We start from the raw sequence: 20,174 nt of genomic DNA on the forward strand, positions 1-20,174 counted from the left end.
CGGGTCAAGGCAAGGATACTTGTTGCACAGTCCTCTGGATGGCGGTGTCTGGGGACTGGGACTCCTTCAGCAGCTGCAGGATTTGCTGAAGCCCTTGCTCGTCAGGTTTCCACTCATACTCCATCTTGGTTTGCTGCAAATAAAGCCAGACACAGGAAGAGACGAGCAAATGTTAGTCCCCCGTGCACAGGCCCGCCGCCCGCCCCTGCTCCCCCGCAGCGCCCGCATGCCATCCGCCATCCCCGCACACCGCGCCAGCACACCCGACCTGCCTGGGGCCCAACCAAGACTCGTGCGCAACCAAGGCTCGTACGCCGAAGCGCGGCGGGACTGCTGCAAATAAAGCCAGACACAGGAAGAGACGAGCAAATGTTAGTCCCCCGTGCACAGGCCCGCCGCCCGCCCCTGCTCCCCCGCAGCGCCCGCATGCCATCCGCCATCCCCGCACACCGCGCCAGCACACCCGACCTGCCTGGGGCCCAACCAAGACTCGTGCGCAACCAAGGCTCGTACGCCGAAGCGCGGCGGGACTGCTAGCAGCAGCTCCGCCGCCAACGTCTGCCGCCGAGCGAGCGCAAGGAGCAGACCAGACTGAGTCACCACGAATTTGCAATCTGGCCCCAAGATCCGCTCACGGGAGCCCCCTGGGTCCTAGTGCCACGGATCTCTCTCGGACCAGCCCAATTCTTTGGGCCTGGATGACTACACTGACTGAAGAATAATCAAAGGCAAGCCCTCAGCAAAACCCCTGCCACACCTGAAGAAATCTGACTCACGCCATTATTTTAAATAAGCACAGTGGAATAGCGAAGAAAGGCTGGAATGGTGGAAAAGCTGGTAACTCCCCTGACAACAATAGTGAAAATAAGCATGCTTACATTTCAATTTAATATATAAAGCACTAGTGCTTCAGACAAAATGTTAATGGAGCACTGCACTCATAACCACACCTCAGAAATAGTAAATGCAACCTTTGTAGAATTTCAGTGGGGAAAAAAAAAGCACTTTCATAAACTTCAATAAGTAAAATAAATTCCATCACCAAGTAACTGCCTTCCACAAAGGGCTTTGGGCTGAAGGAAAAACAAGAAAAATAATGTAATTCACAATGGGAAATCCACAATGGGAAAATGTTTAATTTTGTATGATTTTTCACACACGCACGCACATACCCAATCCATCTGGTTCTCTCTAAAACCTAGTGCTCTCATGTGACAGGGCTGAACAAATAACTTCAGAGGTTAATCAGTGAAGACTGGGAGAAAACAGCTTTCTTAAACTACAAGTTGCATCTGCTGCAGCCAACTAAAGATATTGTATCAATGACAATTTCATAAAAACTAAATTCTTGAACAAAACAAAACAAGTATCACATGTGAATTATTTTTATAGTCAAACCTATAAAGAAATATTTTTAATGGAGAGGATTTTTTAACAGACTTTACTACTATGCAAAAGCTTGACAGGTTAAGTTAGTAAAAGCCCCAGGCTAGCAGAGGTTAGAATTTTTTCCTGATCTTACTACAGCTCTCATCACCTCACTTTTATTGCCTTCATTTTTTAATGCTTTCCACCCTTTTTCTTCACCTTTTTGTGCTTAGTATCTGTAACACAAGTTTTCTTACTTTTATAGACTCCCTAAATAATGAGACTACAATAAACTGTTCTTACAAAACAAACAAAAAAACCCATCTAACACAAAACCTACAACCTCACAACTGTCATCCATAGTATCTATTGATAGTTTTTTTTTCCAGCCTTCATATTATCTATTGATACTGTAGTGTTTTAAGATACAGTATGTATTTTTTCCATTATTTAGTAATGGGATTGTAATTTCTTCCCTTACTTGATATATTATAGTTTAAGAAAAAAATATATAATTTTTGAGACGGGGTCTCTCTGTAGCACCAGCTGGCCTAAAGCTCACTATATAGACCAGGCTGGCCTTGAACTCAGAGATCTGCCTGCCTCTGTCGGACTAAAGGCATATGCCAGCATACCTGGCAAGAAAATATTTTAAAACATATTGTGTTCTATTGTTGTGCTGTAATTTTTATAAACTTTTAATTGACATAGATTCAAAATTGTACAAATCATAGGTATATAACCAGATGGATTTTTGCAAAGCAAGCACACCTGTGTGACCCCACACCCAGCTCAAGACATAAATCACTAACCAGTGCTAAGTGGGTACTCACGCACATTCCCACAATAAACACTAGCAGAATTTCTATCATAGGTTTCTCTCCTCTCTCTTCTTTTAACTTCAAAATAATTACAAGAACTACATTAACCAAACAATATGGTGGTACAAGGAATGTTAATTTGATCATACCACCAAGTTTACCTCTCTGAGAAAATATTAACAATTTGATATAAATCTGTTCTCTAGTTTCAATGATGCACAGTGTTTGAATGTGGTTATGTCCCCCATAGATTCTTGTGTTTGAACACATAATTCTCAGCTGGTGATAATATTGGGAGAAGCTGTGAAACCTTTAGGAGACAGAGCCTTCCTGGAGGAAGCAGGTGAGGGTGGTGGGTCTTGAAGTTTTATAGCCCTCTTGCCTTTGGTCTGGTCTCTACTTCCTGTTCCTTTGAGATGTGAGAAGTCCCAACTACACACTCTTATCACTGTGGAGGCACAGGCTCCAGCCATGATGGACTGTAACCCCCTTAAACTGAGAACCAAAATAAACCTTTCCTCCTTTAAGCTGATTCTTTCAGATATTTTATCACAGCAAAGAGAAACAATAGTTAATGTATACAGTACAGTCTTTTAAAGATCATACTCCACACTACACTAATATTAACCCTACAACTTTTTAATACATAATATGGTATGGCTATCATTCCACGCCAATGTATGCAGATTAGAATAGCTGCTGAAGTAAGACATTCAACAGCCCACTTATTCCCCCAGGGCCCCTTTGAATGAGAAACTAAAGCCAGGGATTAATAGTAGTCCAGTCATAAATATACTGTCATCACACCCATTCTAAAGATGACTGTATCATAATATCATCATAGTACCATGCTTCCTTCTTTAGCCCTGCATTTAAATAAACAGTTAAGAATATCTAATTTGATCAGACTATGTTGATAAGGTAAGTGTTCCCCAATGCCTTATTCAAGTTATCTGTAAGAAAATGCTCTAAAAATATCTGGCTGGAGAGGCAGCTCCAGCTTCTTGCAGAAGACCTAGCACCCACATGGTGGCTAACGACCGTCCTGTAACTCCAGTTCTAAGGGATCTGATGCCCTCTTCTGGTCTGTGGGCACCAGGCACACAGGTACACACATACATGCAGGCAAAACTCATACTCTTACATATAAACATATATGAATCTTAAAAAGAAAAAAAAGCCGACAAGAAGGCCAGTGGTAAGGCTCAGCAGGTAAAGGTGGTTGCTGCACAAGCCTGGAGAAGGTGAGTTTGATCCCTGCAACCCACATAAAAATAGAAGGAGAAAACTGACTCCACAAAGTTGCCCTCTGACCTCCACACTGCACCATGTCATGGGTTCTCCCATACACACATCATACACAGACACACTTTCTGAATCTGAGTTTCTTTACTAAGTACCTATGAAAACCAACACAAGTTATTTAATCTTTCTTAGCCTTACTTTCTCAACTATTAAATGGGAATACAGCAATTCTGAATTAGGATTATAGATACTTGGCACAGAATATGATTTGAAAAAATGCTGCTGTAATAATTAACCACTGGTTTTCTAGTTTCTGCAAGATAAAAATCTAACTTATTTTCATGGAATAAGCTTTTTAATGAAATAGCCGAACATCTTCAAGGACAGCTTGATTTCTTAGGATTCAACTTAAAACTTTTTTTTTCTTTTTTGAGATAGGGCCTCATTATATAGCCCAGGCTAGTCTGGAATTCCCTGCATATATTCTTGTCTAACCTCAAACTCACATCCTCTTGCCTCAGCCTTCAGAGTGCTGGGATTACAAGCCTGTGTGACCATACCTGGCGTTAATCTTTGCCTTTATGCTCCAGCCATATTTTTGTATCTCTTATACATTTGAGCTTTTGAACAGGAATTTCCTGTCTGAAATGACTTCTTTAAATTCTACTAATTTACAAACCCATTTCCCACTCTTTTAGAGCTACTCTTTTTCATTGAATTTCCAAATGTTTATTGAGAGTTTACTCTAATACTAGATAGTATTAGACACTATTCCTCTCCGTGATTTTTTTTCCCTAGTATCTTTCTATAAGACTTAAGATTACAGAGCTAAAATTCTTATCTATTTCCAGACTAGAAACTGTCATACTGTATAATTCTCTCCAATCTGTTTTAGTAGTAGATCCCAGGTTCCTTGAGAGCAGTAACAGTATTTTTCTGTCCTTTTTGTCTAGTAGAGTCTGATTCAATAAATATTTGTTGAATAAATACTATTGTTTTGCTATTAATTCAATTGAACAAATATTAAGCAATTACCGTATGCTTGACGAGTACTGGAGATGCAAAGGTAAGTAAAATAGTTCTTAGTGAAAGAGATGGATGAAGTCTAAGGTGAAGTCAACAGGAACAGAAAAGCAAATATATTCTGCCAGGACAGAGATAAGTCATTTTCCCCATCACAGCTGACCCTGTCCCCTTCATTTCAATTAAATGCAAACAGCTATTTGCCAAGCAGTCAAATGTTTCCACCTATATGTTGCATCACTGTGGATGTGATTAAAAGTTGCCATCAGTGACATGATTTCCCAAAATAGTAAACAACCTGAATTAGAGTTCCAAACAAAACAAGATACAATCACCTTCAATAACATTGTAGTTTTTACTCGTAGAAAATTCAATACATATTATTTTATAACCTTGCCAAAAGTCCCATGTGTGTATGTGAACACTGAGTAGTTTCTGGCTCTGGAAACTATAAACACATTTTACTTCGCCCACATGCTCATCTTAAAGGGTCATTCATGAGTCAAACAGGGCTTAAACTAATTCTTGCTGGTGAACATCCAACCCCTCTCTGTCTTACCCAATAAACAAAAAGTGCCTCTCCAACATGAGGACACTCCCAGGCTGCAGCACTGCCTCAGTGGAACACAGCTATGGCAAGGAAAGTACAAGAGACTAAACATTATGCGAATCCCGTTGGGCGGTCTACAAAGAACTACCTTGAGAAAGTGACTTTTTCACCTGAGACCTAACAGATTATCAAAAGCAAAAGCAAATGTGAGAGGAAGGCAGAGGCTAAGAGGACTTCATACACCACATCAGGAAGTATGGACTTTCATGGCTAACAGAAAGCCTGTGAAGGGGATAAAAAACAAAGACCCTCTTGGGAAGTAGACTTGGGAAGGAGAGGTTTATCTTTTGTTCCATATGACAAGATTACATTAATTCTTAGTGTCATATTTTCCTAATAAAAATGATTTTGAAAACCCATCAGGCTATAATGAGAGCAGGAGGAGACAAAGGAAACCTAACTGTCCAAACCACATCTAAAGTAGAGTTCCAATCTGTTAAGGAAGGGTAGCCATGTTTCATAGACAACAAAGATACCACCAAAAGTTCTGGTTCTTAAATAGTAAAGACTTCAACATTGTACTATTATGACAGTAATGGTAGCAACTAATATGTTTTGAGAGCCAGGCAGCATTCTCAGCACTTACATATGATAACTAATTTAATTTTAAAACTTCATGACACGGTGTTGATAATAGCCTCATGCAACAGATAAGCAAATTGCCTCACAAGGAAATTACTTGCCTATGGTTTCTCAGCAAGTAGATGACAAGGCCATAATTTAACCCAAAATAGTCTGGCTCTAGAGTCTACTCTTTCCAGGAATGGTGGCATGCACCTGTAATTCCAGCATTAAGGAGGCTAAGGAAGATCACAAGTTCAAGACTTTCTCCTAACCCCAGCACTCCCCAAAACAAAACAAAACAAAACAAAACAAAACAAAACAAAAAATACCAACAAAGAAATCCATAGTCTACTCAGGTATTGAATCAGGATCTAGGCTCCTGATACACTGTCTTTCCAACAGAAATATAGACTTGTAATTGGGAAATCATTCATAAAATATACAGGCAAGAAACACATCAGATGCCTTTGTGTGAGGTAAAGGGAAAAAAGCCATATTTTACAATTGTAAATTTTATCATATTTAACTGCCAGTCATGGTGGCACATGCCTTTAATTCCAGCACTCGGGAAGCAAAGGCAGGTGGATCTCTTTGAGATTGAGGCCAGCCTGGGCTACACGACATAGTGAGTTCCAGGCCAGCTGTGGATATAGGGAGACCCTGTCTCAAATAAAATGAAAAATCGTATCTTAAAAAAAAAAAAAAAAAAAAAAAATCAATGCCGGGCGCAGTGGCGCACGCCTTTAGTCCCAGCACTAGCACTTGGGAGGCAGAGGCAGGCAGATCTCTGTGAGTTCAAGGCTGGCCTGGTCTACATAGTGAGTTCCAGGGCAGCTGGGGCTACAGGGAGACCCTGTCTCAAAAAGACCAAAAAATAAATAAATAAAAAATCAGTATATAGTCTGAAAATAGAAAAATGAGAGACTTTGGCAACATTGAGGAAATGAGTTAAAAAAAAACCCCTAATCTTCACAATGTCCCTTTATTTTAAGTACACACCAAGTTATTATTTTCATTTAACAAGCAGGTAAATTAAAAACAGAGCTTAAGAGGTGGCTCAGCAGTTAAGAGTACTTCCTGCTCTTTTTTTTCTTTTTGAGACAGGGTCTCATTGTAGTCCCCGCTGACCTGAACTCACTATGTAGACCAGGCTGGCCTTGAACTCACAAGGATCCACCTGCCTCTGCTGGGTGCTGGGATTAAAGGCATGCTCCACCACGCCCGCTTACTTCCTGCTCTTTTAGAGAACCTGAATTCAGTTCCCAGCACTCACAACCACCTGTAACTCCAGCTCCAGGGGACCTGATGCCCTCTTCTGGACTTGTGTCATACATATTCATAGTCTCTCTCTAACACACACACACACACACACACACACACACACACACACACACACACACATACACAGATTACAGAAATGTATTGAGGGGCCTGGAGAGATGGATCAGCAGTTAAGAGCACTGGCTGCTCTTGCAGAGGACCTGGGTTTGATTCCCAGTACCCACATGGCAGCTAACAACTGTCCATAACTCCAGTTCCAGGGGAAGTCCAATGCCCTCTTTTGACCTCCATAGGCATTGCAAGACATGGGTGCATTTACACACATGCAAGCAATACACCATTCATTCATTCATTCATTCATTCATGTCTTTTTGCCCCAGGTGGCCTGGAACTCGCTATGTAGACCAGGCTGGCCTTGAGCTCACAGAGATCTGCCTGTCTCTGCCTCCCGGGTGCTGGGATTAAAGGCATGCGGCACCATGCCCAGCTGCAAGCAATATACTCATACACATAAAATAAAAATAATAAAATCCCAGCACTTGGGAGGCAGAGGCAGGTGGATCTACATAGTGAGTTCCAGGCCAACTGGGACTACAGGAAGACCCTGTCTCAAAAAGACCAAATAAATAAGTAAATAAATAAAAATTTTAATGTGTTGAATTATTTGCAGAATATGAATCTGTGGCATGGGTTTCCATAGTAAATGCCTCTTTGGTTTTTTACTAAAAGATGCTGGGCTGGGCATGATGGCACATACTTTTAATCCAAGCACTTGGGAGGAGGAGGCAAGAGGATTTCTGATACTGAGACCAGCCTGGTCTACATGGTACATTCCAGGCCTGCTGGGGCTACAGGGAGACCTAGTCTCGAAAATATATTTAAAGCCGGGTATGGTGGTGCATGCCTTTAATCCCAGCACTCGGGAGGCAGAGGCAGGCCGATCTCTGTGAGTTCAAGGTTAGCCAGGTCTACACAGGGAGTTTCAGGCCAGCTAACGCTACAGGGAGACCCTGTCTCAAAAAGACATATATATAATGCTATCATAAGCAAGAAAGGGAAAAAAATCAGAGCTATACATTGGTTGAAAAAGAGTATTCACTGGTTGAAAAAACAGGGAAAATGCATAACTAAGGATAAGTCCAATCTAGTTCAGGAAATTAGCCTAATTAAACTGGAAGACAATAGAAAACAGCTTATCTTAGCAGTCCTGGGGCTTGGACCTAGGGCCTTAAGTACCACTGAGCTATATCCCCAACAAAATAGTATATTTAACATGGAATTAAGACACATGAGTTCTAATACACTCTGGATTAGATGACTGAATTAAATGGTAAATGGTCCAATTCACCATTATACTAAGTTAAACTTTAAATGTTCCAGCATTACAAACTTATTGCCACAAAAGAGTGGAAGATGGCCAAAACGGAAAATGGAAAATAGGTGCCAAGGAAATTTTAAATAAATGTATTCTTAAGAGTACAGGAAGACCTCTGCCAATTACTAGATATGCTAGTCAAATGCAAAGTATGTAAAGGAAAGTTAAAGAAAAAAAATGTGGGGGTCGGGGGCAGGCATAGTGGCACACACTTTTGATCTAAGAACTCAGGAAGCAGAGGTAGACAATCTCTGTGAGATCCAGGTTGGCCTGGTTTACATAGCATGTTCCAGATCAGCTGGGGTTACAGGGAAAAGTCTGTATTGTGCCAAGTAATAAAAGTAAGTCTGCTCTTATTAACAAAGTGCCTCTATGTGTTAGCTTTTATACTAAGCTCTTTAAATGCATGATCTCATTCAATTCTATGAGTATGTACTATTATTACCTCTATTTTCCAGAAGAGGTACAGACTTTAGAGACCTTAAGCAATGTGTCCATGGTTGAACAAAAAGTCAATACTCAAACAAGGTCTGCCTGATGTTAGGGCCAGCACACTACACCCTTCTACCTGATTAGTCCCATTTTATCCTCCATACATGTGACTAGCCCTTTATAGAACTTAGCAGTAGTAGGTAAATCATGAACACTCTTAGGTGTACTGTTTCTCTCTCTATTGTATACATCACCAACTCAGTAGCTCTCTTGATTCTATGTTCTCCAGCTCAATCACTTCAGGTATAACTACACCTTGTTTTTTTAGAGCATTCTCTCTCTCTCTCTCTCTCTCTCTCTCTCTCTCTCTCTCTCCTCTCGCTCTCTCTCTCTCTCACAGCTTTTATGTGGGTGCTAGAAATGGAACTCATGCCCTTATGCTTGCATAGCAAGCATTTTATCTTCCTGTTTTTTTAAAAAAAAATTTATTACTTTTTAAAATTTTATTGCCTGCATTTATATAAATGTACCGGTGTTATGCAATGCCCATGAAGGTCAAAAGAGGGTATCAGATTCCCTGGAACTGGAGTTATAGATGGTTGTTAGCTGCCATGTGGGTGCTAAGAATTGAACTTGGGTCCTCTGCAAGAGCAGCCAGTGCTCTTAACTGCTGAGCCATCTCTCCAGCCCCAGGATCCTGTTTTTTAAGTTTCTTTTTCATCTTTAATCAAAACAAAAGGCTGATAGGACTAATATCTCTATATAGTTAACTTTTGGTAGTATCCTTGGCATTTTCAAAACACTAATCCGGGTGCTGGAGAGAAGGCCCAGCAGTTAAGAGCATTGTCTGTTCTTCCAGAGGACCTGGGTTCAGCTCTCAGTACCCACGCAGCTAATAACCATCTGTAATTCCAGTTCCAGGGGATTGATGACATCTTCCAACATCCGTAGGCATTGTATGACATAAGTGCATTTACATTCATGCAGGCAAAACACTCATACATGTCAAGTAAAAATAAACACATAAAATTAAAAAATAAAACAAAACACTAATCCCTGTTGAGTTCTATAACAAATCTAACCATCGCAGTTGGGTCATGGCCCCCATACATGTTTAAGCAATTTAAGTCAATCGTTTCTCAACTCCAGTTACACATTATAATCAATGGAAAACTTGCAACCAGATGAAAATCACTGTCAACTCAATATATCTGCTCCTGGAAATATTCATTATTTCCTACTCTAAAATGAGCAATTTCTGACCTAGAAATGACAGAAAAGGAAGAAAGGAACAGAGTGCAGACTAGACCAGTTAAGAATATGGAAACCCAGCTGACTGCAAGTCTTTCATGAAAATTTAAACATAAGAATATACTGTTTAGGGGCTGGAGAGATAGCTCAGCAGTTAAGAACACTGACTGTTCTTACAGAAGACCCGAGCTCGAATCCCAGCACCCACATGGCAGCTAACAACGTCTATAACTCCAGTCCCAAGGGATCCAACAGTCTTGTCTGTCCTCTGCAGGCATTGCATGACACAGGTGCACTTACCTACATGCAGGCAATACACACATACACATAAAATAAAAATAATAAAATATTAACAAAAGAATATACTGTTTAGAGGTACTTACTAATTTGTAGTATACAGTAACATATCAAAAGTTAGTAAGTACAGTGCTAATTTACTTTGTAATTTATCAGTGGTAAAGACAGGGTAAGGAGTTGTACTTAAGTTCAATGACAGAAAAAGAAAACCTGGGGAAAGTCCAGTTTGGGCAGAACAAAATATTTATTTCCAATAAATTAAAAGTAAAACAAACTTTAAAAAATTATGGTCCTTGATTGGCAATTTATCCTGTCAATGATAGACATATCTTTCTTTAAGTGACAGTAAGTTGTCCATAACACCTAAAGTAAAGCAGTTCCTGATTCAGTTAGCATTACAGCATTTATCAAGAAGCTTTACTAAAGAGAATCACTGCACATTCAACTGCAGTTATTTCTTTAAGCTGAATTATTGCCAATGCCTACCCCAATTGTTTTCATTTCTGGGACCCAGATTTGAAAAAAAAAAGAATCTCTTTTGAAGTCTTTGCTAAGTACTATAACATGATTATAAATTCTATTTCAGAACACTGTCTGATCACTGCCAAGAGGTTTTAATACTATTAAATAATTTTCAAAATGCTTTTATCTTGTTTTTTTTTTTTTTCAAAACTATCCTTCGAACTGAAGAAATAGTCTCGGTGATGTTAAGCAACTTGCGAAAAGTCACTTAGCTAGAAAGCGTTAAGAATCAAACTGTAATGAATGTCTTCCTACTTTGGGTCTAATATTTTTACTACTCTAAGCCACTTTAACTCACAGATCATTAAATATGTTAATTACAATAAACTAAAACAGTACCCCGTCTTAAAGCAACATTACTCTCCATTGGTTTTTTTTTTTTTTTTTTTTGAGACAGGGTCTTCCTGTAGCCCCAGCTGGCCCTGAACTCACAGAAATCCTGAGTGCTGGGATTAAAGGTGTGCGCCACCACTCCTGGCCTCCATTGTTTGAGTTTTAACTCACTGATTTAAATGTTGGCATACATAAAAGATGAAGCCAAATCTGTGTACATCTCAAAAGACCATAAAACACTGGTATTGAATGATTAAAAACCTACCAGAACCAAGTAAGCTACCTATCACAGCTGTTCTTACTAAATGTAAAAAATTGGTAAAATAGCTGGGCATGGTGGTGCACACCTTTACTCTCACTACTCGGGAGGCAGAGGTAGGGGGATCTCTATGAGATTGAGGCCAGCCTGGTCTACATAGTGAGTTTCAGGCAACAGGGAGACCCTGTCAAAGAAAACCAAAAAAAAAAAAAAAAAAAAGAAATCACTAGGTAAAATAAGAGTAGAATGAAAATAGCCAAATATTTTTCCTGTGAAACACATCTGAAATTGTAAGTCAATAAAAGTAGTTCAATATTTCAGAATTCATTGTATTTATAAAGTGAACTATGTTGGTACAGCCAACAGGAACTCAGGCTGACCTAAAGAAATCAACACAGTAGACAACCGCTACAGATCATTTTGATGACAAGCATGCCATTTCACTTAGATTGCACTGAAGTTCTGAGAGAGCCCTGGCATTCCTCATTTATATCCTAACTATCTTAGATTAAGTATAATGTATTGATTCAGAATTTCATTTCAAAGGAAAACAGAAGGAGTATAGTACTATGTTCATTCTCCTGAATTAGAAAAGGATCAGAGCAGTTGAGACAGTAAAATAGAAGGGTGAAAAAAATGGCACATGGCTAGAAGAATGATTAGTACTAGTCTTTTTTACCTAGTCTTCCATTTGTTCACGGAACTCTCGGTCACATGTAATGGGGTACACTATCAGTCGTGCTTCAGTTAAGGAAGGACAGACACAACAGAAAAACATAGGAAAGGAAATCAATTTTTACAATTTTAGTTCCTGGGCTGGATACTGTTCTACACACATAATTGCTAACAAGAGCAAACCCAGCTCTTTCAATGTCTTTTTAAGTAAACTGAGTCACACTTCAGTTATCTGTGAAATGGGGCCATTGGGCACATTAAATGAGAATATAAAGTGCCACAATGGTAGGTATTTAGTGTTCATTCCTTACACTATACTCCCCATTAAAACTGTCACTAAAACTCAGACTTGCAGGTGGCAATTTGTACCATCAGAAATAGTAAGAAGAAGGTCACATGCATTATTTTGTATAGTCAATGAATATTCAACAAAATGGGCTGTTTTACTTTAATTTAAAAATGGAGTAGGGGCTGGAGAGATGGCTCAGCGGTTAAGAACACTGGTTGTTCTTGCAGAAGACCTGGGTTCGAATCCCAGCACCCACATGGCAGCTAACAACTGTCCGTAACTCCAGTCTCAGGGGATCCAACAGCCTCTTCTGACCTCCTCGGGCATTGCACGAGGCAATACACGCATACACATAAAATAAAAAAATAAATAATAACATTTTTAAATGGAGTGGTGCTGTGGTTTGAATGTCATGTTGAAACTTATCTTCCAGCACAAAAGTATTGAGAAGGGGTCTTCAGGAGGTGAAAAGATGCCCATAAGGCATCCATTCCTCTTCAGTCACATAAGGAAACAGCATTTATCCCTTCCTCCACACGAGGATATAGTGAGAAGGCACCATCTATAAAGCAAAGAAGACTAAAGTATTTTGGTATAGTGGCATGAACAGAATGAGATGGGTAATACTCTAGGGACAGAAAAACCAGAGAAACATTAGAGGAGTAAGAGAAACAAACTAAACACATGGAATTCAAGAGATGAATATTAAATTAGGTATGAATAAACCTGAAAAATTATATGAGAAAAACTCAGCAGTTGATTAATAGTGGTCTTCATAAAGAAAGGCAAAAAATACAAGAAAATTCTACAGATAGAGCCAGGTGTGGTGACACATACCTTCAATCCCAGCACTTAAGAGACACAGGCAGGCAGATCTGTCAGATCAAGGCCAACCTGGGACTACAGTGAGACAGACTCCATCTCCAAAAAAACCTATAAAACAACAAAAAAAAAACAACCCCCCCCCAAAAAAACTACAGACAACTCAAAAATGGAAATAAAAGTCAAATGACAGACGGTACTACATAGCTACAAGGTTAGCAAAAAATAAAAAAAAAAGCAATAATGTATAGTTTGAGTGTTCAAGTATGTTTTTCTTTTACTGTAACATGGAAATAATGGAAATAATGAAACTTAATGAAGATTGAGACAAAAATTAACAAATTAAAAAAAAAAAAGAATTGTGGCGGCGCAAGGTGGCGCATGCCTTTAATCCCAGTACTTGGGAGGCAGAGGCAGGCAGATCTCTTGTGAGTTTGAGGCCAGCCTGGTTTACCTATTAAGTTCTAGGACAGCTGGGGCTATAGAAGACCTTGTTTCAAAAAAGACAAAAAAAAAAGGGGGGGCGCTGGTTGAGAGTACTGGCTGTTCTTGCAGAAGACATGAGCTCAGATCCCAACACCCACATGGCAGCTAACAGCCGTAACTCCATTTCCAGGGGCTCTGACTCCCTCTCTTGTCCTTGGAGGGCACTGTACAACACAGGTGCACTTACATGCAAACAATATACTCATTGACATAAAATAGAAATAAATAAATAATGAAGTGTGAGATGAGGAAAACTGAGCTTTGTTGAACACAGGATAATGATAACTGACCACACACACTGTTTTATAAGTATATGTCCTTAAAACTGAATGGTGGGCTAAAAAATTTACTGTAGTTTTTAAAAAAAAATTATTATGTTATTATTTTATGTGTATGAGTGTATTGCCTGCATGTGTGTAAGTGCACCCATGTCGATGCAGTGCCTGTGGAGTCAGAAGGGGGTGTCAGATCCCCTGGAACTGGAGTTATGGACAGTTGTTAGCTGCCATGTGGGTGCTGGGAATCAAACCTGGGTCCTCTGCAAGAGCTGTCTGTGCTCTTAAGACTCAGCCCCAACTTACTGTAGTTTTATAAGTAGAGATACTAGGTTAATAGCCAGCTCAGTATCAATCCCATAAAACTGGAATTTATCAACATAAAATGTAACTGTAGTTATAGAAAGGCAATTATAATTCAGCCATCAGAATGAAAAGAGCCCTAGACAACAACCATTTTTGTTTAAAAAAATAAGACCTAGAAATCAAAATAATAAAGAATTTTATTTATAATTTTAAAAACAGAACATCTAGTTTAATGACTTTTTTCTCTTCATTTTTGAATAGTACTGATTTCTGATAGCTATCAGTATGCCAAGGACCCTTTCTCAAGGAATTAGGTAGCTTATATTATAGCCCATGTCTCAGGGAAGGGAATAATGGCAAAGTTTACACTCTGTGGCTCCCTAAACACAACTGATGATACTTTAGACATCTAACTCTCCATATGATAAATCTTAGCACAAAAAGATGAGCTCAATCAACTCAATTTCCTTTCCTGGGAGCATGAACAGGAAGTACTAAGATAATACTAAGGGTTACCATTTTACCAGCTCTGAAGCCCTAAGCTAAAAGGTCCTGACTTGGTAGTAGCCATCATTAGATTCCACACCCAAGACAAAATTATGCAGGGTCACAAATTCTAAGCAGAAACTGAAGCAGAGACAGAACCAGTGCAGATGCAAGGAAACGCTAAACAAGATCATGTGGTACAGCACCAATAGGATTTTCGTCAAGACCACTGCCCTGTTCATAATAGCTTTTTAATTGTAATCCATGAATGACAAATAAATCTCCCTCTTGTTTTTAAGATAATCTGAATGTGTTTCTCTTCCTTTAAACCAAAAGAGCTTATGCAAAACAAAAATATCAAATAACGGGGCTGGAGAGATGGCTCAGCGGTAAAGAGCACTGACTGCTTTTGCAGAGGACCGGGGTTCGATTCTCAGCACCCACATGGCGACTACGAACTGTCTGTAACTCCAGTTCCAGGGGAACCCGACGCCCTCTTCTGACTTCCATGGCACTGCACGACACAGGTGCACTCACATACATGCAGGCAATACACTCATACACATAATATTAAAAATATATATATATATACATATATAAATCAAGTAACTATTCAAATATCTATCACATGATTACACATATGATTTAATTACATAACAATATGTATAACAAATTTCCCAAAATGTTTTTGCTTTAACTAAGTATTTTTGGGAGTTCTCTAGGAACTGTTGAGTTGGTACAAGGATGGCTGATGATCACCATGGGAACTATTTTCCTTAGCTTGGAATCAGCATACATTTGCAAGCAAATATGCAAGTCTCTGAGATGTACTGGATATAAGGTATGCATCCAGAAGGTGGAGAGTAAACTGAACGGGGGAACAGAGAAAAATCAAGAATAATGTCAGCAGCCAGTTAAGGTGTATACTTTTTTTCACAGATAGCTAAATTCCTTTGACATCTGCCTGTGTGTGTGTGTGTGTGTGTGTGTGTGTGTGTGTGTGTGTACATGTACTCGCCTGCATGTGGAGGCAAAAGAAGCCATCTGCTTTTATTTTATTTTATATAGTTTGTTTGGTTTTTGTCTTTGTGAGGCAGGGTCTCCCCGTGCCCCCAGCTGGCCTGGAACTCACTATGTAGACCATGGAGGCTGGCCTCCATCTCACAGAGATTGCCTGCCTCTGCCTCCCCAGTACTGGGATTAAAGTGTGTGTGCCACCACCCCTGGTCTTATTTTATATATTTTAAATACTTTGTAGGTAAGTGCACCCATGTCGTGCAATGCCCATGGAGGACAGAAGAGACTGTCAGATCCCCTGGAACTGGAGGACAGTTGTGAGCTGCCACGTGGGTGCTGGGATTTTAACCCGATTCTTCTGCTAGAACAACCAGTGTTCTTAACTACTGAGCCATCTCTCCAGCCCCCTATTTTATATATTTTAAAGACAGGCTCTCTCATTGGCCTGGAATTCACCAAGTAGGCTACACTGACTGGCCAAGAAACCCCAAGGCTCAACCAGTCTTTGCCTCCCCTGTGCTGGTATTACCAGCCTGTGTTACTTTGCCTAGCTTTTTAAAAGAAGGTTCTGAGGATCAAACTCATGTCCTTTGAAGGTAAGCACGTTACTAAGCTATTTCCACAGGTCCTGTCATCTACTTTATATCGCTCCCCTTTCTTTTTCCAAATTGCTCTGCTATTTTGGTTTGGAGGAAAGGCAAATCAACTCACAATATTCATCTTATTAATACTTTATCCCAGTGAAAGACAGTGGCATTTTACTCAACTATGATGCTAGTTTTAGGGCAATACTGTTTCTCAAGGTACTCCACACCTCAACATCTCTTATGCGTTCCCAGGAGGTAGCACTATTTATAAATTGGTAGATAAATACATACTTTATTTGGATACGTACAAAAGGAACTCTTAGCATACATATTTAGCAATACAAAGTTAGATGTTCCAAAAAGATAGTAATACATTAATAACTTTATCTGGAAAACTAATTTAGCCCCTAGTACATGAAAGAAAACTCACATGAGAAACTACAGCTTTAAACACAGGAAAGTGCTGAACCTCACTAGTGAGTAATAAATGCAAAAATGAAGTAATTATAACTAGCAGTGACAGTTTTCCAATGGTAAAGTCCTATGTAGCTGAGGATATGATGATTCAACTTAAACAAATTACTGATGATAGTATAAAACTAATACAACCAATTGTAAATAAACTCAGCAATCTTATTTTTTAATTTTTAAAATTTTATTTTTAGTTTATGTGGTAAGTGTTTTGCCTGCATCTAAGTGCACCACATGTGCAATGTCTGCAGAAGTCACAAGAGGGCACTGGATCCCCTGGAACTGGAGTTACCAAAGGTTGACAGCCACCATGTGGATGCTGGGAACCAAATCCAGGTCCTCTAACTGCTGAGCCATCTCTCCATCCCCACTATACATTCTAATACTCTTTCACCTCATGATTACTTTTCTGAATCTGTTCTAAAAATATTAAACACAGAATATGGGTAAATAACATAACATTTAACCATCAAAAGGTGGTCATTTCTGTGATGACATGAAGTGTTTATACCTGAAAAGAAAAAGGTAACAAAAGCTGCATACAGAATACTATCACAGGTACAACTATATGTAAGAAAAAGACTGGAGGGAGGCAGAGGCAGGCAGATCTCTGCGAGTTCAAAGCCAGCTTGGTTTCCATAGTGAGTTCCAGGCCAGCTGGGACTATAGGGAGATCCTGTCTCAAAAAGACAAAATATAAAAATAAAAATAAAAATAAAGAAAGAAAGAAAGAAAATAAATAAATAAAGGATAATATTTTAAGAAAAAATTTAGTTATGCATTATAAGAAACTCTAAATAGGCATATCTTCAAATAATTTAAATTTATCAGCATATGTCAAACTGAAAAGTTAGTGTTCTACTACTTGTTAAGAAAACAGTTTATAAAACATTTAAATAATCTGAAATTCAGAACTTTCGAAAATAGCAAATAAAAACTGCCTACAGGGGCTGGGGAGATGGCTCAGTGGTTAAGAGCAATGACTGCCAAGGACCCGGGTTCAATTCCCAGCACCCATATGGCAGTAACTCTAGTTCCAGGGGATCTGATGCCCTCTTCTGACCTCTGAGGCACCCATGATACGGGTGCACTTACACACATGCAAGCAATACACTTATACACATAAAATAAAAATAAAATATTTTTAAAAACTTTATTAAAAAATACTAAGTACGCCAGGCGTGGTGGCGCATGCCTTTAATCCCAGCACTTGGGAGGCAGAGGCAGGCAGATCTCTGTGAGTTCAAGGCCAGCCTGGTCTACATAGTGAGTTCTAGGACAGCTGGGGCTACAGGGGACCCTGTCTCAAAAAGACCAAAAAAAAAAAAAAAAAAAACCATGTACAATTTTAAATTGTTATCAATGGATTCTTAATATAATTTCTGTTTGATGAAGCTACTTTTTTGTTGTTGTTGCTCTTTTTGAGACAGGGTCCCCTATAGCTCCAGCTGGCTTGGAACTTGCTATGTAGACCAGGCTGGCCTTGAACTCCCAGAGATCCACCAGCTTCTGCCTCCCAAGTGTCGAGATTAAAGGCGTGCACCACCAAATCCAGATATGAAACTACTTTTATAAGTGATTTAAAAAAAAATGGATGCTTACACTTGACTTCGAATTCCTGGTATAGTTCTGGTACCTTTTAGGCAGACATAGGGAGTCTAATGAATTGCCCCCAAAGTGCACACTATTTCTACTACACTAAACTGATTCTTAGAAAGAGAAATTCAGCTAGGTGTGGTAGCCACACACCTTTAATCCCAGTACTTGGGAGGCAGAGGCAGGCAGATCTCTGTGAGATCCTGATTTACTTAGCGAGTTCTCTCTTGGTTTAAGTTAAAACAAGACTCCAGAAAAATAAGCTACTTTTATTAGCACTTCTATTGTTTTGCAATTCTTATTTGAGCAAGGATTTGCATCAGTGGAATGGTATTTGGCAAGGTGATTCAAAAAAGGAAGGAGCTAACAGTGTTTCTGGGTTCTACTCTCAATTCTCTGCACTAAGAATAACTAGCTGGACAATGCTACACAAACCAACTCCCTGGGCTCATTTCTTCACCAAGAAAGGAAATAAAGCCCTATTCCTTTCAGCTTCTAGAAGTAAAATATTTAGCTAAATGCAAATAATGAATATGGTTACATTCCATGCACAAAACTAACTTTGTTTCTTTTCCTTTCTGCTTGCTATTGCAACTCTCCAAGCCCTCCTACCCTTCAGGAAAGTTTGTGCTCAGTTCAACTGTTCAAGTGTAGTTCTAGGACTACTAGATTACCTGAGTGAGAGCTACATGTCACTTGATTTTTCTGGCAATTATGTGGGCTCCTGTGGAAGGGCACAGAGCTGTGCTTGCCTCAAGTCACATTCAGTAGAAAAAATGTTGAGTTGAAAATGTTTCAGAAAAAATTTCATTGTACCTTGGGTTTCCACCAACATAAATCCTTACTCATTATCCCTTCAAATCTGTGTGACAGAAAACTACAGAAACATTACTGAACCAAAAATACAGCTGTGCATTCTAATTCCTGTTTGGGAAGGCCTGAAATTCCAATGATTCACTCTTCAACTTTCATTTCCCAAACTCTCTTAACATGCTCTACTAAAGGTTCAATGAGTAGCACGGTATTATCTGAAAAAACTGAAAAAGATCTGGTCTTTTAAGTGTCCTGATACTGACTCTAGTACAACAAGATTAATCTATACACATTTTACCAAAATTTCTAAAAATTAGTACCAACAACTGAGAAGTATCATTTATGCCAACGTCTGACTTTTTTTTTTTTTTTTTTTGGTCTTTTTGAGACAGGGTCTCCCTGTAGCCCTAGCTGTCCTGGAACTCACTATGTAGACCAGGCTGGCCTTGAACTCAGAGATCTGCTTGCCTCTGCCTCCTGAGTGTTGGGATTAAAGGCATGCGCCACCACGCCCGGCAAAGTCTGACATTTTTACTCATAGAGTTTAAGTTTGTTCTTCTTGCTTGTCCTTCTGTCCTAATGCTTATCAGGATGAAGCAAATTGATCTACTCTTATCAAGCGCTGCACTACAAGTCTAGAAGTTTTTAAAGCAGCCTTTCAAGGTCTGCTGCCTCTCCTCTATATATATGACTTTTCTTGTACACTTCAAATAACAAATTTCATCCTTTTCCACAAACTGAAAGAACTGTGGTGCAGGGCTAGGAACACAAGGCCTGGAATCCCACTAATAGCTCTGTGTTCTGATTGTACCATTAAAAAAAAAATGACTAAAGCTGTGTGTGGTGGCCCACACCTTTAATCCCAGCACTCGGGAGGCAGAGGCAGGCGGATCTCTGTGCGTTCAAGGCCAGCCTGGTCTACATAGTGAGTTCTAGGCCAACTGGGGCTACAGGGAGACCCTGTCTCAAA

At 39.5% G+C, this 20,174-nt stretch overlaps 1 protein-coding gene across 5 annotated transcripts in view; it reads right to left on the reverse strand.

The window, feature by feature from the left end:
* Positions 1-20,174, reverse strand: part of Tnpo1 (transportin 1) — a 93,403-nt gene that overhangs the window by 53,677 nt on the left and 19,552 nt on the right. Inside the window, exons 1-2 of one of the 5 annotated variants that reach the window (XM_029566142.1) lie at positions 469-596; positions 20-133 (exon numbers count right to left, since the gene is read on the reverse strand). In XM_029566142.1, the coding sequence (XP_029422002.1) occupies positions 20-124 (105 nt within the window). In that variant the 5' untranslated portion in view covers positions 125-133; positions 469-596. Of the gene's footprint in view, positions 1-19; positions 134-268; positions 328-468; positions 597-20,174 lie in introns of those variants that run through there. The other 4 variants (XM_029566145.1, XM_029566143.1, XM_029566144.1 and 1 more) reach the window with 4 other exon arrangements.

This window comes from Nannospalax galili, unplaced genomic scaffold (assembly GCF_000622305.1).
Source record: "Nannospalax galili isolate Female #2095 unplaced genomic scaffold, S.galili_v1.0 scaffold898, whole genome shotgun sequence".
NCBI classification, from domain to species: domain Eukaryota; kingdom Metazoa; phylum Chordata; class Mammalia; order Rodentia; family Spalacidae; genus Nannospalax; species Nannospalax galili.